The sequence below is a fragment of the Echiichthys vipera genome, assembly GCF_963691815.1.
Source record: "Echiichthys vipera genome assembly, chromosome: 12".
NCBI classification, from domain to species: Eukaryota; Metazoa; Chordata; class Actinopteri; order Perciformes; family Trachinidae; genus Echiichthys; species Echiichthys vipera.
Window position 1 is genome coordinate 15011174 of NC_139837.1, and position 25794 is coordinate 15036967.

Here is a 25794-nt window from a genome sequence, read left to right on the forward strand (position 1 = left end):
CGTTCCCCTGACTCAAGTCTCTCGGTCCAACACAGCAGATGCATGGTGAGAGCTCTGCTACGCCAACAGGAGCTCAGGGACGGGAGGATGAAGAGAAATGGGAAGAAAGAAGCGAGGAAAAACAGCCACAGTTGAAGCCAAGAGCAACACAATCGTGCTGTTTTTCTCTCCATCAGCAAGTTTAACTTCACGCTGTACGTGTATCAAAAGGGTAAGAGTCAGAGTACCAAATGCTTTTCCATTGGTGGTGGATGAGCCAGTTGTCTCTTTAGGCTTTAATTAATAAATTAATGTTTTCATAAAGTTTCACTGATTTACTGCTTCAAGTTATTTAACCGAGACCTTTCAAAGAGCTATGCCAGCGGAAAACTTATTAAAATGGGCAGTATAGGCAAGAAAGTTCAGTTTTAGAGCTTTTTCAAAGATGGAGAAAGAGAGAGTTGGGTTATACCCGAGTATGTCAAAACCTAGCTCCAGCTTGAGCCTAGGCAGGTACTAAGCGGATATCTCTCCCACGCATCACTGAACTGTGGGAAGACAACGATGCCTCATGAGGGTTTCTGGGGAGGAGCAGGGGGGTGATGACACAGCCTATCTCATCACAGTAAAATGAAAATAAACGACTGAAAAACTCAAACGATAGCCAAATGGAAGGTCTCTCCAGACACGGTGAGCACAAAGCTGCAAGCTCAGGGCGGCCAGAGCCCATATGCTCTCCCTGTAGCTCCCACCGTTACCCACAGGAATGTGATGACATGACTGAAGGGGTGAGGGCCCTGTTCCCACATTGAAGAAGCACCAGACACGGAGAAACTTCCTCTCTTTGAAGGTCTGGACTGTTATCACCGTTCCATTGTCAACAAGCCCTCCACATGAAGTTTAAATTAGCACTGAAGTACAATCACACCAAGATCTTAGACATTCACAACCTTAACCTGCATGCACTCATTGTAAATATAGTAGCTGCATGTTATTTATGGTACATATAGCATCTTTAAGCTCTCATGTTTCACTGTGCTCACCCTGCTTTCACCTAAAGCAGCAAAGCCCCCTCTGACAAATGCATGCAAGGTCGTGTTCAGACCGACATTACCCCGGTGTGAAGAAATGTAGGCCCCTCATTCATTTGAATGAGGCCACCCTGTTGATGCAGTGGGGGTGTCGATGCAGAGGGATGCAGCAAAGAAATCAAACCTGTACATTCCTGCTAGATTACTTTGTCACAAGAAAAAGATTGCCAAAATGAAAAATGAAACGATTGCTGCTGCGATAGCTGAGTTGTAAATTACTTTTTCAGAATATTATAAACCACTGTCCACTGTTATTGTATCTAATAAGCCTTCAAACTGACGAATGGACCTCTTACTCCAACTGGGCTTCACACTGTTAATTTGGACGTATGAATTGGGGTTAAAGAGCCAATAAGCCTAAAGTGTTGCACTCACCATATGGATTCCAGTTGAAAATAGACTGGTAGGTTTGACCGCCTTTTTCTGCTGCTCTATTTGGGTCTCCAGCTTGGCAGCACGGACCTTGTGTTGGGCAAGCAAGATGGTCGCAGGAACCTGAGACTTCTCCTGGAGAAACAAATAGGATTTGATGAGAATGTTAAGTTTGTAATGCATGCAACAAAGTGCTTCATCCGTAACGGCTCGGCAGAAAAAGCTGACATATACTGTATATGTTGAGGCCTTCTCCTTTGGTAACTGTTGCGTGTTAAGAAGAGATGAAAGCACAAGCCTTACCCCCTCCAAACCATCAGCATGTGCTTTCAGGCTATCAGCCATATTATTGATGCAAGCCATATCAACAAAACTGTGGCACTACAGGGGACGCAACTTCAAGTGCGCTGCACCGCCTTCACCTCCATTAAATGCAAGGTCGGACATTTCAATTTCTCCAGTGGAGTGTTGCCAAGCACAGAGGTCTAAGAACACCAGCCTGGACACTTTGATCACTGAAAAGGTAGAACATTTTTGATGGGCCGGACAGCAAAGGTAGGACAGTCTAGAGGTGTTTTAGAACTTAACAAGAAGAAAAAAAAGCAATTTTTAATGCCTTCCAACACTAATAAGACATTTACCACTTTCATTTATGGGACTTTTTCTGATTTTGGGTAGGCGTATGTACTTGCTTTATTTAGATGACGTCAAAGGATGGTTTACATGCTTCAGATTTCACAAAGATCTAAGGGCAAATCGAGGTTGACATTAGGAAGAACAATAATCCAGATGTGTTATAAGGTCCTTGAGATGTGTTTTATTGATCAGTTAACCATGCTTTAGCAAACAGCAACAAGGAATCTAAATGTATATGCTGTTGTATGTAAGAACAGTGAGCTCTCTGACCACAGGGACTACAGATGTCAAAGCTCAGGACAGTTCCCCCAGGGGGGCGGGAGCTGATCTCATCTGCCTACAGTCAACAGGCCCTGTGCCTTAAACAAACAAACACACAGCTTAGCCTGCTATCTGCGATGGTCCTTCAGCAGCCCGCTCTGCAGGAACAATCACTTCCAAAGCCTGCAGCTCAACACAATGGAGCCAGGAGGCTTTGGAATCACAGAATGAGAACAATGCAGCCCACAGCACAATGACTGGTAATAATCTCTTAATGATCTCACAGCCATGAACCCTCAGGCTGGGAGGGTGTGTGTGCTTATGTGTGTGTCAGACATGGAACATCTGTCATAATGTGACTGCTTTTTGCTTCACCAGAATCTGGACATATGTACATGCAACATGTGTGCATCTCACCAGTTCATCCAGCAGAGCCTGCTTGTTCTTCCTCTTGGCCTGTAGCTGCCTCTGCTCCTCCTGCAGCAAATCCAGTCTCCGCTTCTCATTGCTCTGCTGCTCCAGCAACAGCAGCTCCTCCAGATCCTCCTGCTCTCGCGTCTGTAGATGTTTCAAAAACTCACATCTTTGACCACAAGGATGAATTCCCATCAGCCCTGGTTATGCCATATTGTACTTAACTTGACCTTCTCCAAAGTGGGGTGCAAGTTCCCCCCAGTGTTTATTTTAGTACCTCATTATCATTATTAATGAAGGTATTATGCATGTGTGGGAAAACACTCAGTTACATACCAGTTTAACCTTATTCCTCTGGATGAGATCTCTGTTCTCCCTCTGGTACTGCTCCATCCGCAGCTTGGTGTTCTCCACATCTATGTTGTTTGTCAGGTTATACACTAGATGAAGGAGACACAAACCAGCGTTAAGGGGACAGGGTGCACTGTGTTTGTACATTTTGGTACATTCACGTCGTGATTGGCTGGATGTGTGGAGGTGAGAGGCAGCCTTGGAATTCCGAACTGGGATTGACGTCACACCAGATTTGACTGCATCCCAGTTACAAATTCGGAAAAAACATTATATTTAAATACACTGTATCAACATGTCCACAGATGGAAGATGGGCTGTAGTGTGTGTACAATTTACTTGGACACAAATAAGACAGAAGTGAAAATAAACAGTGTATTCATAGAGCTTTAACTATTGTTGATGCTGTCCATCGACATGTTGGATTGCGAAATCGAAGCTCCAAGTGATCTCTATTATTTTCCTTTATAGCCCAAAGAGTTTTAGAGATAGCAAATATAGCCATCTGAGTACAGTATGTATGATGTTCAAGACATGTAGACTCTTTCATTTGATGGAATGGCGTGGCCTTAAAAACTGTATCTGGTACTTCAATATTTCTCTCAACTGAAGTGAGATGCTGTAGATTTTCACTGACTGAAGTGAGTATGTATACTGCTGTTGCCAGACTGTGGGGAAAACATTTGAAACTTCAAGCTTCCTTAAGGGGATAATTTTGAGGGTTTAAAAGGTTAAAAACAGAGGAGGTAGTCAACTTAAGAGTGTGCACATAATACACATTCTAGCACCACACCTATGACCTCAGCCTTCTGTCAAGGGCTAAACGCCATCAATTTATTATCAACTGGATACCTGACTTTAACATGACATTCACATTAGTGTCTCCCTGCCTGTCCCCGCCTTCCCTGTCCCGCTTGGCCCATAGACTTTGCATTGTGATGACGTCATACACATTAAAAAATACTTTCAACTCAGGGAAAGCCTTTGGGGTTTTAAATAGCTTAAAGTCTATAACACAACAAGTAATAATTTACCTTATTTGTCGCTTGAGGTGTCTTATCAACAGTTTTACTGAGGTCTCTAATGATGGTCTATGTGGAAAGTGCTTTTCAGCCATAGGTGATAGAGCAGGGACGGCCACTGGGACAAAGTATAATACAAAATATATCCATGTTAAAAGTCCATTGTTGGTTGCCAGTTAAGACTTAGCGTTAGCGTTAAGACCCTGAAACACCAGGACGACGGCTGGCCATCAGCCAATGTCGGGCCATTGGTGAGCGTCTGTCGCCCTATGCTTCAGGGCCGCACCCCTGGCACTAGTCGTTGGCTCTTCTGCCGAAATGACTCTGATGAGCATCCCTTTGCCCTCCCTTTCAGCATGAGGCTTCCAAGTGGGTCCTACCTATGTCCTCCACTTGCTCAAGGAAGTCGTTATATTCTCTCAGACTGGGGAAGTCAAAATCTCTCTTGTTGTATCTGCAGAAGAAGAACAGAACTCATGAAACGAATAGCAAAACCTGATGAAAGCAAATATGCACCAACATTAATAGCCTCCATTAAATCAACCATTTTAAAATACTATGTCTGCATACAGCCTAATAGACACACATTAGATGTCAATTAAGGGGCTATTAAAGAACAGATGAGAGGGAGAGAGGGAGGGCAGGGAGGGGCTGAGAAGTAAAAAGCTGGCAGGGAAAGAGCCTTCCCGTTTGAGCCCCCCCGGGGAGACTCATTGTCTACAAAACAAACAGTGTAATGAGAAAGACAAAGGTGGCTTAAGAAGTGGGAGGAGGAATGAGATGACACATAAACACGCAGAGCCGCACCCCTCCTGGTCCCCCTCACTCACATCTTCAGCACCTTCTTGCGAATCTCCACCTCCTTATCTACGATCGGGTCTTCGAAGAGCTGCACGCGGAAGTTGCTCTTCCTCAGGGGCGTGTCGCACTGCACGCAGTTACCCGAGCCACGCACAAACAGCATCTCCACACAGTTCTCGCATCTGTGGGGGAGAGGAGACAACGAAACAAAAAATGCTATCAAGCTGAGCTGAATGTTTCCAGGGTTGACCCTCACAGGCGCGCTTGAGAGTCAGTTATAAGCATGTGTGGCCACACTTTTTTGTGGTTGCTGTAAAATAATTTTCCTCACAATAAAGCAAATTTGTGTTCTTTTCTTTCATGTCTGTAAGTTATCATCATGCGCAGTGGGTGATAATGGGGCATATGAATATTTCCTCTGAGTGCTCAAAGATGGCTGCGATTATGATTGGAATGTCGATTTGGCTGCCTCCTCCTCTCAGACAAGAGGAAATTAGTCTGACACCCCATCAGTGGTGTGTCTGTCTGCACTGGAAAAACATTTGCTTTATTGTTATTTCTACAGAGCTCAGTCATGCCACGTTGCATAATATGATAAAAATCCAGCTCTTTAGTTTAACAGTGTAGTCCATCATCATAAAAACACAATAGCAGTGTTTTATGTAATCCTTACAAACTAAATTAAAACAAAATCAAATTAAAGTAAATTTACTATTTTTAGATTAATTCATGCTTTCAAATATCTGAAAATGTAACTTTAATATGTAAAAGAAGCATCAGTATTTTCACATGTAATTCCAGGCTGTCTCAGTTTACGCCAGAAAATGTCATTATTATTATTCCTGTTGCAGTGCCTAAATGAAAGGAAGCTGTATTATGGAGGAGTAGCCACATTTAAAATGCTGTGGAAATCTAGGCACTTATTGATCAAAGTATGTCCTGTAAATCATTTTAATGGATACGATTACTTTCCAAGACAAAGTTTGTGGCCGTACTGCACAGTCATGATGAGTTTTTCAGGCAGCCTTTAGTTCCTCATATAATTCTATTCAGTGAAGAGCACGCCTCTCCACTTGACCAACTCGGAGCAAAAATGCAGAAACACTCTCCAGATAGTCTTGGGGAATTTCAGGTAAAGCCCAGGTTCAAACAGGAAGGTTAACTTCATGCACCATGACGACATGACTCCATGGCAACTGTCAGACCTAGCTGAGGGCACAACCCTGAGCTTTAGCCATCAATCACACCTTTATGCAGGTAGGACTTTACCCATCAGTCACACTTAAGTGAGGAGTGTCCACTGAAGACAATGAGAATGTTAAATCTACCCTGATGGGGTGGAGGGCCTCGATAAACGTTTGCACAGTACTCTTTTTAATTAAGTCTCTGAGGAGCATTATTTCCATAGGAATTCACCTTCCTGCTTGTGACCACCTTCACGAAAAATGGACATCTGGTTTCCAAATGTCACTATCTGCTTTTGAGCACCGACAGTTTTCAAAAAAAAAAAATACCAAAGTTGATGGGAAAAGCCAGATATTTCACCATACGTCATTAATGGTATGGTTGAGTCATTTCTTTCCAAAGTCAAGGACTCGGCTTGACACACTAGTGCCTAGACAAAAATTCCTTGAGGACGGAGCCTATTGGATAAATCCTGACAGAGTCGCCGTGCGAAACTTTTCACTTCATCAGCAGGATTCAAAACAAAAAAAAGCCGTTAAAGGAGAAACTGCAGAGCCATAGAGTTTGGCTGTTTACGTCTAGCGTTTCAGATATGGGTCAAACAAGCCTAACCTGCCAAGTGTGACACCACGCTGTCATAGCCATACAACAAACAGATATAACTTGCGTTGCAGGGGCACTATCTTACAACCACGCCAGTTTAGCTTGGCTTAGAAGAAGCCACAAAATAAAAATGAAAGCTGAACATCAGACAGAGACATCTGCGCTGTCCAGTTGGTGCTTCAGAGCATGAGAAGCCTTTGCTCAAGTGCACCCTGGAAGAGGCAGATGTTCACTGTGGCCCCGGGCTACAGGAGATGTATAGGCCTGACCATATGGAGGTAGATGGAGGGATTCAGCTTGTTTCCACAGGCCCACAAAGAGCCCATTCATCAACACGGGGCAAGGAGTGGGGCGTAGCTTGCCCCCTGCCCCATAAATGGACCACACAACAGAACTCTCCAAAGGGGAAATCCTGTGTAACTCTAGAGCAAAGAGGTGAACGTCTAAGAGGCAGGGAGGAGATTTAAGAGTCAATTTGCCGTCTTTCTTCTGAAATATGCCTTTTCTAAGTGACAGCTTTAGGTGCCTGTTGCAATTTGTTTAAGAAAGGGGACTCAGAAATCTCTTGCCAAGGCTACATTGTATTGCTTGGCATATTGAACACATTTAAATGAGCTGACAACTCTCTAGCAGTGTGCCATCTCTGTATCCCAGGGCTGTTGTCGTTGACTGAGTACTCCTGACTCCTCCCTCTCTCACCTGTCCTGCTCAGAGCTCCAGGCTCCTATCTTTCCCATCTGCAGCTGTCAGCAGGTCAAAGAAGGGGGTGGTTAGAGGAGGGTGAACAGGGTCCTGGCTCAGCAAAGAAGCCTCCCCGCCACCACCCCTTTGACATTACCTGCATCTTTGCCTCCTCCTTATGCAAGAAAGAGCAAACACAAAACAGCATAAACACACAAGAGCTGGATTCACTTGTTTCTGCCAGTAAGCTCATGATCTTTGTAGAGAAATGACCAGTCCAGACAAGGCTGGCTTTGTGTCAAATCTAGATGTGCTATGACTCTCTGTCCTGCCCTGTGACCTACAATACCTGCAGCAGCAAAGTCAAAAAATGCTGAGGCCCAGGCGTATGATTGCTTACACAGGAAGCTAGCATAGGCTTGTGTGAGCTTAAAAAAAATAATGCTTAGATATTGTGTACTTCACATAGAGACGCAGAGGGAGAGACAGGTTCCAGATATATTTTTCCCTCCATCAGTTTGAATTTAAGCTGTTTTTTCAAAAATATTTTGAAGTGTTCCTCAAAATAAAAAGGGTACCTGAAAAAGAAACAATGCTATGGACAAATACAGTGAGAAAGGTTGGTGGAACAGAAGCTGAAGTAAGGCTGATGTTAGGCTCTTTATGAGCAGCAAAGCCAACAACCTGTTAAGCTAACTAATTGGCTGTCTTTTACAGCAAAGCCTCATGGAACATGTAGTTAACATCTCTCTCAATTAAAACATTTTTTTTCAAAGTTTAACATTACAACCAGGAGGAAGTTAGCTTAGGTAGCTTAGCGTAAAGTCTGGAAACACGGGAAAACAGCTAGTCCGGCTCCATCAAATCTATAGCACCATTATATAGCTAATCAAAGCACCCCTTAAGCTCAACACTTTACAGGGAGTTAGAGGTGCTGGTAGGCACCTCAAAACAAAGCCAGGCTAGCTGTTTTCACCCTGCTTACGCTAAACTAACCATCTCCTGGCTGTAGCAGTGTGGTATTGACCTTGTCATCAAGCTCTCAGCAAGAAAGCAAATTTCCTAAATTGTCGATCCATTCCATTAATTTTTTGTTTGTACTGATTATTCAGCCACAGAGTATTTAATGCTAATCTATGTCTTGGAGGTAAGTTTTTACTTTGAAACTATGGACACCGGAAAATAACGTGCCCCACTTTATTACTGTAAATCAACCTTGAACATAAATCTACCAGGTACAGGAACCTAGCTTCTACTTAATGAGGTGTGTCTCTCCTGTCAACCTCACTCCAGATAGAGGGTGGACTCCTCTCATCACCACGGTATGCCTCAGTTACCATCGTTTGTGCCTGAGCCCAGTGTCAAATGCCAAAGGACACGGGTCCGGTGTCATTGTGCAAAGGTAATAAATAACACACATCAAATGCCCCTGGTGACAGGGATACAAAATGTGCTGTGGTGGTGTTTAAATTTAGATGCATGCTAGAGGTGGAGAAGCTCAATGCTGCATTGCATCGCCTGGTCAGCCTGGAACAGCCACTCAGCCAGGCCAAGGTAGAGAGAGGCTTACATGTGCAGAGTCCAGTCTCTGTCAATCAACTATTTGACTAATTGCCTTTAAATCAAATACTGTAAAAATGGATGACTGGCATCCAGATCCCAGACTGTTTCATATTTTTCATTGTTCCCTTTCTCTCTTATTCATATGGTTAATGCATAGAGTTGTTGATTATGCCAAAATGTGAAATCAGTAACTTTTACTAATCCCACAAGGGGAAATTCAATTTTTTCACTTATTCAAGTCACACACACACACACGCGCATTTATTGGGGAGATTTCAGAGGGTGCTCCTTAAGCCGTTGGTGCCTTGCTCAAGGGCACCTTGACAGTGCCCAGGAGATGAACTGGCACCTCTCCTGCAATCAGACCACACTCCTTACTTGGTCCATACAGGGACCATGCAGCGACCCTACGGTTCCCAGCCCAGTCTCCTGTGAAAGTGAACGACATTGCTCCTGCTAAAGTAGATATGTATCCATCAACACCGGAGGAAACTCAGATGCAAACAAAAGGCCAAATGACATCAGTGATGAAAATACTGATACAGTTTGAGAGTACAGCAGTTTCCAAGTGGTGCATTAATTCACTGTTGCACCCGCTCTGAGGAACAAATCCAAGGTGACCTGGGCTAGGAGGACATCTCTTCAAATTGCTTCATTGCAAAATCATTTTAATTTTCTGTGTGTAGCCCTGCATCCAGACAGAGGGGGTGAGTTATGAGCTCGCTGAGCTGATGACAAAGCACGGCCACTTCCTGATGGTACGGTCAATAAACAGACAGGGTTGAAGAGATGCTCTTGTCAGGCTACCGCCATCCCTGCATGATGCTCATAGAAAATATGTCCCCTTCATTTAAATGACCAGGTTTTTTAAACAGATGACAAGGTTAAATATTGGAAAATGCACAGCAAACAAGTTTTACTGAGTACTACCATGAGGGTGACGTACAATATTAAAGCTGTAGCGTGATCATAAATTGCGTGTAGTGTAAACTGGTTCAGACAAATTGGTTTAGTAAGCATCTAATCAATCAAAATGAAATGATTCCACTGGTGATTAATTCTTGAAATAACTTAATACTTAACAACGGGTTACAGTTTGACAGAAGCAAAGATTTGCTTACATTGTTTTATGTTGTTGTAAATCAAATCTACTTAAATATGAAGCTAATTTAATTTTTCAATATAAATACAATTTGACCTTGTTTTACATTAAAATAGGCATTTTGCTCTTTGTTTGTTTCTGTTTAACACAAAATTAAGAATCCCACCAGGGTTTTAAGTATAACTGCTATAACCGAACCACCACAGGCGTTTAGTAAGTAAGTAAAATGGTTATGTTCAGTCTTGAGTTTAGGTATAAAAGGTGGAAACGATTATGTTTAGGTTGCACTTTGAATGTCTTTGGGTTAAGTCATGGTATGGTTTCTGATTACTGGTGGTTACTGATTTCTGTCTCTGCTTGTGACTAAGGTAGGATCCATAAGAACCATCTTTAAAGAGAACACGGTCCATCAGTTCAGCACAAAAACATATATTAGTCATACTGTGATCGTGCGGTGCAGTCCTTGTGTAGATTAGGTAGTATTTGCTCCTTTAGGCTGGTCCATTTTAACACCTCTGGATCATTTTTTAACTCATTATATGGCCAAAACTTCAGCACACAAGTTTATACTCCTCATCTTGAATCACTCTTCCCTCTGCCTCCTTGATTTGTTTTTATACTTGACGTAAAATGTTATATTTCAAAGGACTGAGCACACCTTCGGCGGTCCTGTGAAAAAGTACTGTATGATTGAAGCAAATGAGGTTACAAATAAGCAGCGCAGAATAGGTGCAAACAATGTCCCAGTGTTATTTAGATCAAAATGACATGTTTATTAACAGTGTCTAGCAAGACTGACAGTGCAGCACTATGAAGGCTGTGAACAGCATAAACCCACTTATAAACAGTGGTGGACATTAACCAAGTACTGTACTTAAGTGCAATTTTGAGGCACTTATGCTGCCCTACAAATCCTAGGTGCAGTAACTATGAAACCCCTAATAACATGATTTAAGCACAATTTTGTGCCTTAAAGTATGGAGATTAGGAATGTAAACTAGTAAACCATAATCCATCATCAATGTGGCAAATATTAATGTTTATACAGCCATTTTTTTTTTACTTTACTTGAGTAACACCATGCTATACTCCTTTATACTTCTACTCCACTACATTTCAGAGGAAATATTGTACTTTTTACTCCACTACTGTACATTTATTTGGCAACTTTAGTTACTAGTTACTTTACAGATTAAGATTATTAATACAAATGCTTATCAACAAATGAAACTACATATTGTAATAGATTAAGATACACAGCAGAATATAAAGTAAATAAAAGCAGCCCTCTTTCATCAGCTGTAACATTTAAGTGATATTTACATGACTCTACGATGAATTATAATCTGATAATAAAATATAATCAAATAGGCAATTCCGCATAATGAGTTATTTTACATTTCGTACTTTAAGTACATTTTGATGCTGGTACTTTTGTACTTCTACTTGAGTAACGTTTTTAATGTAGAACTTTTACTTGTAACAAAGTATCTCTAGTGTGGTTTTACTACTTTTACTCCTGTAGTCCTGAGTACTTCTTGCACCACTAACAGTATAAATGTGGAGTTTATAAGCAACAAGAGGTCGTTTTTCCCACAGCAAACCGTTAGCTGGTAGCTCAAATCTCGCGAGGTTTAAACACATTTCCAACGTCTTTTGCTACCATAACGACCAAACATTAAGAATTAAGAGGAGATATGAAGCTGGACACGAGTGGAAATAGTTTAAAAACAGGACTTAACAGCTCCATGTGGTAGTTTCGTGTGTTAGTAGGTGTGCTGACGTTAGCTTCACTTTTCTTTCATAGCTGTCAGATGTAAATACTCACAGCGTGTGGCCGCAGACGTTGACCATCAGCTTCAGCGACGGGTTCCTGTATTTGGTTGTTTTGCATCTCGGACATCCCTGGTCGTCCATTTCTGTCTGCGCAACACAAAACAAAAAACCTTTGAGGAAAACTGTCAACAATAAAGCAGCTCTCCTGTCACTTTCCAAGCGCTGGACCGCTGTGTTACACAGAATGCGGTCCGACGGGAAACGCCATTAATGAGTGAAGTTCCTTTTTAATGATAACCTCTGCAGCAGCAGCAGCAGCGGTGGTCACTCCCTGAGGAGTCCCAGGGGGGTCTGAGGTAAAGAAGCTGAGTGGTTTATTTTCCCTTATTCACTCAAAGGTTGTATTTAGAGAATGGCTGTTTTGATTATATGTTTCACTGTCTCCTCTATATGCAGGACCCTATAGATTACCCCCATTTTTCCGTGATCTAACGCAAATGTAAGCCTGTACTGGAACATAATTAAAACCAAAAAACATCTCCAGATGTTACTCCCCAAGGGCTTCTGACATCATGTCGTTTCTGACTGAATGTGTAGATGTTTGGGGGAAATCATTTACCAAGGATGGTGGGTATAATCATGTGATTTATTACCTTTAAAATGCAGGATGGAGACAGGAAAAAATTCTATATTATAGCGATAAAAGAAAAACAAACACTAACAGAGTGGTTGAAAACATATATTCCATAAAAGGCATTGTTGATAAGTAGCCTAATCATTCTACTGAATTTATCGAAACCCTGTCATTTCAAATTATATTTATATTAAAATAAAGCTTGGAGCGGGACTTTGTGGACGACAGAAATATCACAGGACTCACACTTAATGTAATTATGAAAGTAATGTTTAATCAAGGAAATGCTCTGGATTGGTTTCTCTAGCCGTTATTGAATATTATATGTTTATCTCAGTCACAATGAGCACCTTAAATGTGGATATGAAGCCTACTGAAAGTTATAAAAAAAAGGGAACATGTATTTTAAATCCCCTCTGTCTCAGTGTCAAAGTGTATTCAATGTTATGTGAGTTCATTTAAAATTGTCAAACTTATTTTAAGTTAAGACAATGACTGACAATAGCCCCGGGATTTGTTTTCCCTTGGATTTCCTCCATATGAGAATTTAAAATTCCCTTTGATGTTTCCGTATAAAGCTAAGTCAGCTCCTGACCATACAGACAACAAGGATATCCCGTTCCCACGATCTCCAAAGCACTCACCTTGCACAGGTGAGCCACGGGAATCTACTGTAAGTTATATGACTGACAGCTGGAAACCAAACAATCGTGCCTGAATCCCGCTCGCTCCTCCCTTATGGTGGCCTCGGCGGCCAATAGCGTGGCTCTCCTGCAGATAGACCCGAGTGTGTCTCCTTCCAGCTCCAGTCCCCGCAGAGTAAAAGTCACGTTGGAAGGAAAAGGGGAGCGAGATATCTACTTACAGCTGCTGTCAGATATCCGATCGCATTCGCATGGCGAGGAGGTAACCTGATCGAGCTGGGAGGAGTGACTTTACCAGGGAAGGATTGAACAAAAAAAATGTCTTCTTCTTCTGCCGGAGAAGTCACAACAGCAAATGACATCAAGAGAGAAAATGTGAAGGAGGTGGGTAAGCGGGAGTGCATCAAGCTTGTGGCGCTGGACGCGGCGGAGTTGTCCATGGAGCGCAACACGGACGCGGTGCGCACGGAGCTGTTGGTGAGCGCCGCTTCCTCTCTGGCTTTCTCCCCGGAGCAAGTGGCGTGCGTCTGCGAGGCTTTGCAGCAAGGAGGGAATGTGGACCGGCTGGCCAGGTTCCTGTGGTCCCTGCCACAGAGTGACCTGCTACGCGGCAACGAAAGCATCCTGAAAGCCCAAGCCTTGGTTGCTTATCATCAGGCTCGGTATCAGGAGCTGTACAGTATTTTGGAGAACCACAGTTTCAGTCCGTCCAACCACACCTTTCTGCAAGATCTTTGGTACAAGGCCCGGTACACCGAGGCGGAGAAGGCGCGGGGGAGACCCCTGGGCGCCGTGGACAAGTACCGGATCCGGAGAAAGTACCCTCTCCCCAGGACTATCTGGGACGGCGAGGAGACTGTGTATTGTTTCAAGGAGAGGTCCCGTAACGCGCTTAAGGATCTGTATAACCAGAATAGGTACCCCTCTCCTGCCGAGAAAAGAAATCTCGCCAAGATTACAGGACTCTCCTTGACTCAGGTCAGCAACTGGTTCAAAAACAGGAGACAGAGAGACAGAAATCCGTCCGAGGCACAATCGAAAAGGTGAGGAAACAAAAGAAACAACGCCATATACTATTTCAGTCACAGCTTCTATATGAATCAAATTATCAAAATATCCCTGTGTGCTGTGCGTAAAAGGCGCGTTAAAACAAAACCGGGCAAATTTAAACAAAGTATTATTACGTTTTATTCGTGTGCCTTTAGTTTAAAACCATTCACTCTCAGACATCGAGTGACAAAACTGTGTGAGTATTTCTTAATCTCTCGTCGGGCTCCTTTATAAACTTGGCAATCTGAGTCATTAACCGTTGATAATTAAGATACCAATATAGTGTGCGTAAAAGGGTTTGGAGCACGCTTTTAATGTTTTGAAATATGAAGCGGTTGCCATTAAGATCCGGTTTCAAGTGTGTTGGTGCTAAGGGCCATGGAAACCATAAGCAACTACATAACACACTCCAGTGATTTGACCGTCACACACGCCAAGTTGCTTACTTTGATGAAACAATTAACAAGTTCAGTTTATTCTTATCTGATGGTGTGTGTGTGTGTGTGTGTGTGTGTGTGTGTGTGTGTGTGTGTGTGTGTGTGTGTGTGTGTGTGTGTGTGTGTGTGTGTGAGAGAGAGAGGGAGAGAGAGAGAGAACACACATAAACACACGAGCGCTTGCACGTGTCCCCATCCCAACACATAAATCATCACTTATTTTCTCTCAGACCAAAAGGATCTCAGAGCCTCCATCAGCTCCTGCGTTTTATTTCATAATCCTCCACACAGACAGAAGTGAAGCTTCTTTCATGTTTCTCTCTTTGTGAACAAAGCTGACGCACACCTGGTGGAGGTGACCCCTCTCGGTCTCGCTCTCAAACACGCACACGCGCGCACACACGCATCATTATAGATTGCCTTCAAGTTGCTACTGAAGTTATTCAGAAACAATGTTTTAGTTAACGTTTATAACCTGTGGATGTTTTGAACAAATCGTGTGTGTGTGTGTGTGTGTGTGTGTGTGTGTGTGTGTGTGTGTGTGTGTGTGTGTGTGTGTGTGTGTGTGTGTGTGTGTGTGTGTGTGTGTGTGTGTGTGTGTGTGTGTGTGTGTTGGAGGGGATGCAGCTGTTTGGATCAATCTTCTAAAAAAAATAAGCCTTCCCAACTACTTCTATATCGTTTTAAGACTTCATGGAAACAGATAAATACTCATGTTAAATCACAGCACCATTTCAAATTGAGGAGGAAAAAAATCACATAAAAAGTCTCAGCCATTTGTTTTGTCACGCCACCACTGCTGGCAGTTTGTCACACCAGAATTTATTGCGCCAAATGGTTGCACGGTTGTTGACGTTGGTTGGTTGTTGTCAGTGCAGCTCTCCATGAAGTAAGAGAGGGCTACACATTCACATACACAGCCTGCTCTTCAAAGCTGCGTAAAAACAAGGCAACAAATGTCACTCTGGAAAGATGTGGGTGGAAATGTCAATATACAAATTGTATTTTATTGAATTTCAGTTGTAATAGAGCTTTAGAGTGTTTCCTCTTTGCCAAAAAAGTGCACAAATGGGAGAAAAATACTATATATAAGTAACATGTTTTCCAATCTGATTTCCTTTTTTTATTCAAAAAGTGGCTTAAAATCGCAATTAAAAAATAATTTACATAAATTATTATTATTTTCTTGTTTTCCTTTGGTTTAAGACACACCATTTGTCCTTTTTTCCACAGTGAATCTGATGGAAACCACAGCACAGAGGATGAGTCAACCAAAGGCCATGAGGAGTTGTCTCCTCGGCCGCTCTCTAACTCCTCAGATGGGGTGATCACCCATGGGACCATTCCCATTCAAACAGGGCCTCTGGACAGTGGGGTGGTCATCCAACAGATCGGGGACATCAAGCTGCCCCCTGGATCCAGCGGTGGTGGTCTCTACAATGGAAGTCTAGTGACCAGTAACACCTCCTCCACCGTGTTTCACAATGGTGGCTCATCTTACCTCCACACACCTGGAAACATCCTCTTCAACGGGCTCAATTTGGGGATCCAGCCGTTGGCCTTCAACCCTCTGAGGCCATCTGGAGGGGTGCTGCTGGGGGGCTCTGGTATGGACATGCAGATGCAGACAGGACAGGAGAAGGGTCTGGGCAGTTCTGCTGAGGACTCTGCCCTGCAGTACGCCTTCTCAGGCTGCGTGAATGGAGCGGAGGTGAAGCTGGAAGGGGTTCACACCATGGCTGCCCAGAACGGAGGCTCCTCTGTGCTGACATTCAGCTCATCCACAGGTGCGCTGCAGCTGGGTGGCTACAGTCTAGTCCAGGTACCAAGCGGAGTCTCTGACAGTGATGGCAGCTCATTACTCAACAGCGATGTAGGTCTTCCTCCACTGCAGCTCTCCTCTGCCTCATCTTCCTCAACAATCACACAACAAGGTGGGTTCAGAAAACGACAGGATTATTTAAACTGACATTACTTGTTTGTCATAACCTTTTTACTTGGGAGTTATGACATAAGTAATATGGTTACGACCTTACTGAATTTACATGATTTCCTCTTGTTGAGGCTGTGCTGATATTGTCTTTTATGGGGAAATAATGCTTTTTTTAGAGCAGTCAAGTACTTCCATTAAGTCTGATAACACCTTTATGCTGCAAAAGACAAAATTAAGATCTATCACTGTATTAGAATAACCAAAATCCAGATGAAACCTACTCTACTCTCGTATAAAAGGATAGATGTTATATCCTTATGCCTCATAGCTTGATAGCCAATCAGGAGTGCCCGTTGCCCTCCAGTGCCACACTACACGTCCCTGGTGGTTTGTCAACAGGTCTCTACCATGTCCACCCAATATATCTGTGCTGCTTTATTCTTGGTTTGTCTGAGTTTGGTCCGTAGCCCAAAGGGCTGATCCCGTACATAACACAGAGCAGAAAAAACAGGGTAGGGCACACAAACACACACACACACACCCACCCACACGCGCAGAAGAAGGTGGTCCTTTGAAAACCCCAGAGATGAATAAAAACAAGCTCTGAAGTCACCATCACTCATCATCATTGCACTCTTGATCTGCAGAGCAGGGAGGAGGGGAAATATGTTTCAGACAATCACAGGCCATGAAAGGCACTAACTGGGAATAAGCCAGTACAGCACTTGCTTTGACATAAAGCAGAGAATCTAAACCAGGATGAATAATAAGGAAAAACAGAAAATTGCAGCTTGCTGTTGAGTCCTGGCAGGCTTTTGCACTCGTTCCCTGGGGCACTGCAGGGCCGAGCTTTAACTCAAGCTTTAAGAACACAAAGTGTGTGAGACACATACCAGCAATTTCAGGACCGAGGCCTGCTGTAAATGAAACGTATAATACTGTGAGGAATGAGAATGGGATCTAAACTGGAGGTAGAGGTACTGTATGTATTGAACCATTGTTGTATTACCACAGGTACAATGCCGATGAACAATGTAGCAGTGAGTTCCTCCAGTGACGACTCGTTCCAGCAGCAGGACAAGATGACCATGGCATCTCTGCACCACAGCACAGTCCTCTACAGTATGAGCAACGCCAGCCAGCCGTCCATCAAGAAGGAGCCTTTGGAGGGAGGCGTCTACTCCTCGTACCACCACGGGCTCCACTTGGACCCAAGCGGTCAGCTCAGCTACACCACCCCCAACTCAGAAGAGGTCCCTTCCAGCCAAGGCGGCGCCTCGACCACCGAGGTCTCCGCCGTCAGCTCGTCAAGCCCTGAACCAGAGGTCTACACCACCCTCACCGTCAGCACACCCCTGATGGCCCAAACAGACCCCAGCAACCACCACCTCCAGCCCGCAGAATATCTCAGGGGCCACGAGGTCCGGGGGCCTTCCTCACACCTGATGGGCCCCTGCATGAACAGCAACTACATGAACCTTTCAGAGAACAAGGTGGACAGGTTGGGCTCAGGAGGCGTGAGTGAGATGGTGCGGGTGATGTGTGGGGAGATGGAGGCCGTGGAGGGGAAGGAGCTAGCCAAACTACAGACAGTGCAGATGGAGGAGGACATGGCTGACCTTTAACCTCAAACCTCTCTCCTCTAGCAGAAGCACTCATGTCTGCCCAAGCAGTGATATGGTTTCATCTTTTTACTTTTGTGTGCGTGTGCTTGTGTGTGTGTTTTTTTTACCATTCATTCTACTTTAAATGTTAAATTATTTTTGTTCATTCGACTTTTACAATGCACTCTAGTCGAAGAGGAGCCCTGTGGGTGGGCATTGTCAATTTATCATAGAAATAAAAAAAGTCTATGACATGTTTTAAAGCCCAGTTCATAAGATGAAACATCACGACTGTTACATGCAAACAGAAGAAGTGGATGGATGTGTTTGAGCCGTGTTTAAATGTGCATTTTTATAGACAACACCTGCTACTTCCTGTTGAGTGGATTTGATCCGCAGAAGCAGGTGCTGGAATGCCTCGAGTCATGTGACCAGGATGTTCCTCCAAACTAAATGCGTCATTTGGGTCAAACCAAAAAGGTCATTGGGTAGGGGGAAGAGGGAGAGAGCCTCTGTGAAAACGGTCAGTTAAACAGCAACAGTTGGCTTAAGGACTGCACACATACAGGGAACAGATCATTAAACACACAAAGCTGCTGATTAAGGAAAAAAAGTGTCCTTCGGTTATTACATTTAATTATCTGAATGCCTCTCAAGTTGCAAAACCCTGTTTTTGTGCTTTGTATCATACCAAATGAACTGGAGTTATGACGAATGTGCCTTCCTGCTACTTAAAATACACAATGGCATCGGTCTGTTTTGGCATTTGCACTACCACAATGACATTAAAATGTAACATGTTTCAAACAGCCTTCATGTTGGAGGGTTTGTCGTGCATGACACACCTCAACAAATGCACACTATGTCAGTAATGACTCATATTTCAAGCGCATGACCAAGATACGAATGAGGATCTAAAGGTCACGCTGCCGATTCACACATTGTTCATCATATGTTGTTTATAATGCTGCAACGTCATAGTATGTTAACTAGATGTGATGATGCTATACTATATCCTGTTTCATTTTGATGTGTCTCTCCAAATGTCAGTAATCATGAATGATATTTTTCTATAAATTGGATTGTGATAATCTCTCTTTGCATGGCGTCATAATGGTTTGGACACTAGTGCCTTTTACTTTTGTTTTATCAATAACACTGAAAGTAAGCCCAGTCGTAGCTCTTGTGTTGGCATGCAGGCAGTGACATTGCAGCTCCAGAGATTTACCACCGCCCGCCCGGCCGCCGCCGCCATCACTGGTGCATTTGTTGGGTGTCAGTTAAGGGAAAGACGAAAGAATGTGGAGCCCATTTATCAAGTGTGTCCGGTGCTTTTCACAACGGGAGCCTAATTCCTCGCTGTCATACATGACCATAATAGCACATTTCAGCCTCACAGCCAACTCACACCATGCACATCTATCAGTGCATCACACGTCTTCATGCAAGTGGAATAGTAATGCTTTTCTTTGTCAGGATTTATTACATGATCCCATCAATTTGAATGGACATTTCAATGGAAGTATCCTCAGTGCTTTAATGTCATATACCAAAAATGAGTTGTGGGCAAATAGTAAAACTGATGGTCATTTGTTTTTGTTTTTTTAATCTTAGTTTGAATTATATGTTTGTTATCTGAAATTATGTGAATGTATTTTTCTAAATCTCCATACTGCAATAAAAGTTTATATTTATAAAAACATAAAACAGTTATCCTTTTTTTCATTCTTTCTAACACAATTTAGCTTCAAAATGTCTTCAGGAAAGATCTCCAAAGCTTTTCAACATTTTAGGCATACAATATGTCTGTAATGAATATATATTCATGCCAGACAAAAAGCATATGTCTTCCCAACATTTAAGAGTCCTATGTAGCCAAACTGTGAGGATCGGGGCGGGGGGGAAAGTGGCATGCAGTAATCCAGCGAGCCTGGTGCTGCTCTCTGCAAACCTGCAGTGATCGTTTGCACATGCCTGGCAACCTGGAGTTCATTAGCCCTCCTTTTCTCATCTCAGCCCCTGTAATTCAAATAAACAGCAATGAGATTTCCAGAGGTAAAGCTCCTTTTGGGTGGGGGGTCTGCAGCTCTCCACAGCTCAATCCAATCCAATGGCCTTTTCTCTCCGAGCAAGGCCGAATGACCCCCCCAAACTACACACTACTTGAACATGTGGAAGAATGAATCTGAGGAGCTGTCACTCACAGACACAGAGTCTCTATATCCAGAAAAGTGCCTGAACTCCTCTCATGGCTTGAGGGGATTCTCCGGCTTAAATTCATGAATTTCCACCCAATGCATGTTCGCTCAGTGGGCATCCGACCAAACCAGCAAGGAGAGATAAGATGGAGTAAAGGTTTGACAAATAGATGAACAGCAGGGGATTTTATTTTATTCACAGCGTGTCTGTGGTGGATTAGAAGTTGTTCTCTCAGCGGATCCTGGCTGGAGAAGTTATATATGATCTAACTTATGACCTAAATAAACAGAGGCTGTTTGTCTGTGCTCAGTGTTGGGGCACAGAGAGAGAAAAAGAAAAAATGGGAGACACTAGCGGGAAAGGGAGGGAGAGGCAGGCAACCAGGATAAAGTTACCTGTGCACAGGTGACCTCGTCGCCATGGGCAGTGGATTAGCTGATTGTTAGGTATCAGGTAACTCCTCCTGTAATATTGAAGAGGGTGAAAACAGCTTTGTTGGAGCCCAGAACAATATCCCATTCGCAGCATGGTCTGCGGGTCTCACGGGGAGGGGGCCACAGAAAACTCCAAATTCCACCTTTGTATTGTGCCTATAAATTAGACAGGGAGGGAGCACCATTGTCCCCTCACAGAAGATGTGTAGTACATTTTTAATGGGGCCTGGAGACAGCCAGTTGCTGAATTTTTAAATTTTACTGCTCCCTTTTATGTGTGAAAATCGGGACATCCCCATATCTAAATAGTAGTGGATCATTTTGTCCACAATTTCAACATGCAACGTAAAACATACTCGGGTGCACAGTAAAAGAGGGAACTCCCCCAGAACTCTGGCCTTATTAAAAACTCTGACCTCTGATCTTTCAGATGGTTTCAAAGCTGACATTTAATGCGGCGCAGCAGACTGCAAGCCATATGTAACATGACCTGGGGAGCACGGTACTCCGCTGCTCCACGTCCCACTAATGAGAGGGCAGGGGTCAGCGGGTACCAGCCTGCTCGCACAGACCCACCACTACTGGCCAAGGCAGAGAGGACTTCTCCCTCCTGGCAGAAACCAAATCTACTCCGAGGTTGGGGAAAGTAGGTAGTGTTTATGGACCAGAAGGAATAACTGTCCTCAATCCCTGTAGCTTTTTCCTCTTACCACCGTTTAAAACAACTGAGTTGTTGCTTGGCAGGGTAGAAAATACGTGCACTTTGTCGTCAGCAGACAAAGGAAAAGGAAGATGCATCCAGCATTATTCAGTAGATCGACGGAAAGCACAAGTCATAGGGAGAGTTTCATGTGTGAATGTGACACACTCACACAGAGGCAGCAGCTGGGGGGCAGCATCAGGTCCACACCACAGCATTTCCCAAAGAGAAAAACAGCACTCTGTAACAGGAGCAGTAGCAGATGAGGCCTGACATGATCACACACACACACACACACACACACACACACACACACCTGCTGCTCAACTGTCCGCCTCTTAAACTTTGTCATTTGCTAAAAACACATGCAACAACTCATCCTCTGAGGAGTTACATCTTGACTTGATAGCACTGTCATGGCGCCCCCTCCCTGCCAGCAGACACACATGGTAGCAACACATCCCCGTTTAAATCCTTCCTTTTGTTTGTTTATGTTTGTCTGCCCACTTGGTTTGTTTACTTACTTCAGCCCTGCAGAAGGAAAAAAAAAAGTCATCTATATGCCCGGGGCGTGTTTACCGAGCAGAGCACTGTAAAAGCCGAGGCCGTAATTGCATATTTGTGGAGGTGGTCCTCTGAGGAAATGCGTAATGATTTTGATGGGGGGGCTAACCCCAGTACACTTGTACCAGGTCTAATTTTCCAACATGACAGGAAACTCTGTTAAGCTGATAATTGCAGCTCCAATTTCATTTAACTCACTCATGTCAACAGTTGTGTTTTGTTTTGAGCGAAGGAGCTGCCTTTTCTTTTCATTGCCTTTAACCTCCCAGAATAAACCGCTTTAACTCTTAATTAAATACACATTTAGGACATTTAGGATTAGCCAGAAACTGGAGATTAGATTAATTAATTTGTCAATAAATGTGCATTCAGTCAAATGTCAAATCAATTAAGGTGCGTTTTAATGCCTATCGTGTGACATTGTATGAAATAAATAAATAAATCCCCAAGTGTGTGTGAATGCTTTTGAAAAGCAAGCTTGATTTAAATGAAAAGGCTTCATTGTTTTGTAGTTGTGAATAAATACATTCTAATTGTATTGTTTATTTCAGTGCACTAAGAAGACACTATTGAATGTCAAAAATCCCTTCAGAAATAAAGCAAACAACAACAGAAAAACGAGAGACAATGAGACATTTTTCACTTTATTTAAACCGTGTCGGCGTTGTTCCAGTCAATCCGCAGCTGAAATAGCACTTTGGGTTCAGAGTGAAAACCATCTGTTCAGTAAGCCAGTGGTCGTTTCACTTTTCCTCCATATTTTCAGAAAAATGAGCTCTCCAATAGGAATCACTGGCTTTTTGATTATGACATTTTTATGAAGTGTTTTGAGTCCAGACATTTTCTTTGTCTCGTTTTCTCCCAGTGTCACCGTTACATTTCATTCGTGCTCCAAGTAATGCATAACGAATTCCTCTAATACGGCTAATGCATCTATCAATAATGAATACGTCAAACTGCTATCAGGGAGTGGGTTCATTGAACAGGCAGAGGGCCCACGTGTCTGGGCCTAACTCACATTAAACCAGTTTAATGAGAAATGGCAAAAGGTTTATTTCTCTCGGGGTGAAAACATTATTGTGACTCATCTGAGTTTTCCGGAAAAGCCAATGACTAAAACTTAAAGCATCCGTGATATTTAGCAGCTCTGAGCCTCCGGGAGAGTGAAGCTGCAGTTAAGTTGTTTTGGAGGTAAAGGAGGAGTTTAACGGGAGAGAAACGAACGAGAATATAGGAATCCCTGCTTCCTGTAAATCCCACTTTGAGAGGAGTAACGAGTGATAGCCTACCTAAGCACCGCATTACTTGTCGGGGGTATGAGGAGCCCAGCACTGGCTGCGGCGGAGCAGGAGGCGGAGAGTCCACATCTTGAAATAATCTCGCCCCCCGGGCTGCTCGGGTTAAAGGAGGAGGCGCGGCGCAATGTGGTAGAGATATTAGAGAAACCCGAGAGCCGCTCATCAGACAGCTCATTTACTGAAGCACTGAGGTTTTACACACAGCCCGAGTGCTGCTATAGACCCCGAGCTCAAGTGGCCTGAGAGCCTGCGTGTCCACCAAAGACGCAGCTCCACTTTTAGGCTGCATTAGAAATCATGTTTAAGCAACACGGTCTTTCTGATGCAGTACACTGCCGAGAAACATGGCAGTCATGATGTTATTTCAATAATCAATTTTACATTTATATAAGAGCCCATACATCGCAGCATGTGACATCATTTAACTTGTGTTTTTATTCATTATTAGATTATAAAAACGTCATGTGTCCATTTCCACACTGCTAAAACTATTACTATAAAAAATAATTCAAATGAAGCCCCGTACCCGCAGGTATTGTGAAATAACAGTGACTTCAGGTGTGATTCAATCTGATATTTCCTCCAGACATACTTTCATTTCAGCACGGTGAGATGCAGGTCCGATTAGCTGTTTAGGTCCAGTCTAGTATCTGATACGGTAAAATAAATCATGCAAAAAAAAAAGACATATGATAAAGAATAACGTTTGATTTGACACAAAAGGAGCCTGAACAAACCTAATTATCCTATAGTCGTTCTGCCTGAATTCTATTTTATTCTAAACATGTACGCCCACGTTAATATTGAGGATATTATTGTATTTTGGAAACCACCTTATTTACATATTTGTCCATAAACTAATATATTGGATCTGGTCAGAGCAGATGTGGGGTTTTTTTAGGTATGTGTCGCCACAAAAGCAGAAATTCAAAATATTTAAAATCTAAATGATCTTTTCCTCAAAACGTTTTTATTAATGTGTTTAAGTGAAATATTATTTTTAGGTCAAAATGTGTTCCCTAACACATTTAAATAGAGTTTAGTTCAAGACTCTGGTGCAGATAAAAGAAACGTGATCTAGATGGCTCAAACCAGCAACTGCACCAGCAAGAACCAGTGTGGCAGAGAACTCATTTACTAATGGATTGGTTTAGTGTTTCACTCCACAGAAAACACTGGAGCCAGTGCCTGTGACCGTCTAATCCTTGAAATATAAATGTAGGTTACAGTCTGGAAAGACCTCTTCAAAAATAAAAACATGAGATGGTGCAGCCAGGAAATAGGCATACAACAACACAGAAAATGAACGAGGGGCCAGGTGCTGTATTCATTTTCAAACTGTGAACAAAAAGCGATGACATTTGATAAAAAACAAACTGACTCTCACTAATCAACAACACTGCAGCTTGGCGTGCGGTTTAAAAGCCCTTTATTTTGCAAATGTATACTAAGAGTGGGAAGGTTGCTCAATTTGTTTGTGATTTCCAATCCTGAAGCAAGCTTGGACCATGTGGCCTCTCTCTCTTTCTCTCTCCACACACACACACACACACACACACACACACACACACACACACACACACACACACACACACACACACACACACACACACACACACACACACACACACACACACACACACACACACACACACACACACACACACACACACACACACACACACACACACACACACACACACACACACGGCTGATTTCCTACTGGTGGTCTATGTCCCATAACACGTTGGCAGGTAGTATAGGTTTCTCATATAAAAGACGTGCGTAATGGCACGCATGGACCCAACAATCACAGGAACTTATTAAATTATATCACCTCGTAAAATAAACGGCTTCAGTAATTAATAGACTATGTAAGGTGGGGAAACAACACAATGTTCAATCTGCATGTAATTAAGGTGGTGGGCGTCAACCACGATCAGCTGTGATGGTAAATAAACCTCCAGTTGGTGGGGGGGAAAACACAAAAATAACCCCCAAAAAACATTAGATTTTTTTAATTTTAGGAAGCTTTTTAAAAATTATTATTATTATTATTAAAATGATTATTATAATATTGGTTATGTGAGCGTTAAGTGTGCTTCAGCCTTTAAGAGTGGATAAACTTCACAGATAAAAAGCCTTGTGTTTTGTGGGTTTACCCTCCACCGACTGTGATTACTGATAACGTATGGAGATGCAGTGTGTGGTTTGACCCACATGGGAAAAACCTGGAAGCCATATAGTCGCCAGGATTACAGAAGATGTATATTCAGAACATGTTAATAAGTCTTTTTAAGAGGTCTGTAATAATTGATTAGTGTTTAGGTGCTGCTCTGCTCCCTCAGCTGCAGCGGGAGAGGGACTGTGGGGGCGGGAGGTGGGAGCGCTCCTATTTCAGCCCCTGACGCACTGCCTCTGGGGAGGAAACGGAGCTGCAAACTCAGTCCTGCTCTGCTG

General features: G+C 43.1%; 2 protein-coding genes across 3 annotated transcripts in view; one reads left to right on the plus strand and one right to left on the minus strand.

Moving 5' to 3' along the window:
• mnat1 (MNAT1 component of CDK activating kinase) overlaps positions 1-13212 on the minus strand; it is a 33846-nt gene extending 20634 nt beyond the window's left edge. Inside the window, exons 1-7 of one of the 2 annotated variants that reach the window (XM_083924176.1) lie at positions 13116-13212; positions 11890-11984; positions 4957-5109; positions 4507-4580; positions 3090-3193; positions 2757-2897; positions 1446-1577 (exon numbers count right to left, since the gene is read on the minus strand). In XM_083924176.1, the coding sequence (XP_083780302.1) occupies positions 1446-1577; positions 2757-2897; positions 3090-3193; positions 4507-4580; positions 4957-5109; positions 11890-11978 (693 nt within the window). In that variant the 5' untranslated portion in view covers positions 11979-11984; positions 13116-13212. Of the gene's footprint in view, positions 1-1445; positions 1578-2756; positions 2898-3089; positions 3194-4506; positions 4581-4956; positions 5110-11889; positions 12038-13115 lie in introns of those variants that run through there. The other variant, XM_083924177.1, reaches the window with a different exon arrangement.
• Positions 13213-13307: 95 nt separating this feature from the next.
• Positions 13308-19830, plus strand: six4a (SIX homeobox 4a). The gene is made up of 3 exons (XM_083924167.1): positions 13308-14158; positions 15836-16536; positions 17550-19830. The coding sequence occupies exons 1-3, from the start codon at positions 13434-13436 to the stop codon at positions 18158-18160; spliced, it is 2037 nt and encodes a 678-aa protein (XP_083780293.1). The 5' UTR covers positions 13308-13433; the 3' UTR covers positions 18161-19830.
• The last annotated feature ends 5964 nt before the right edge of the window (positions 19831-25794 follow it).

Excerpts from the sequence above, each read along its gene's own strand:
- six4a (XM_083924167.1), top strand. The coding sequence starts at position 13,434 with ATGTCTTCTTCTTCTGCCGGAGAAGTCACAACAGCAAATGACATCAAG. Across the intron at positions 14,159-15,835 it reads TCCGAGGCACAATCGAAAAG|TGAATCTGATGGAAACCACA; the intron begins GTGAGGAAACAA and ends TTTTTTCCACAG. Across the intron at positions 16,537-17,549 it reads CTCAACAATCACACAACAAG|GTACAATGCCGATGAACAAT; the intron begins GTGGGTTCAGAA and ends GTATTACCACAG.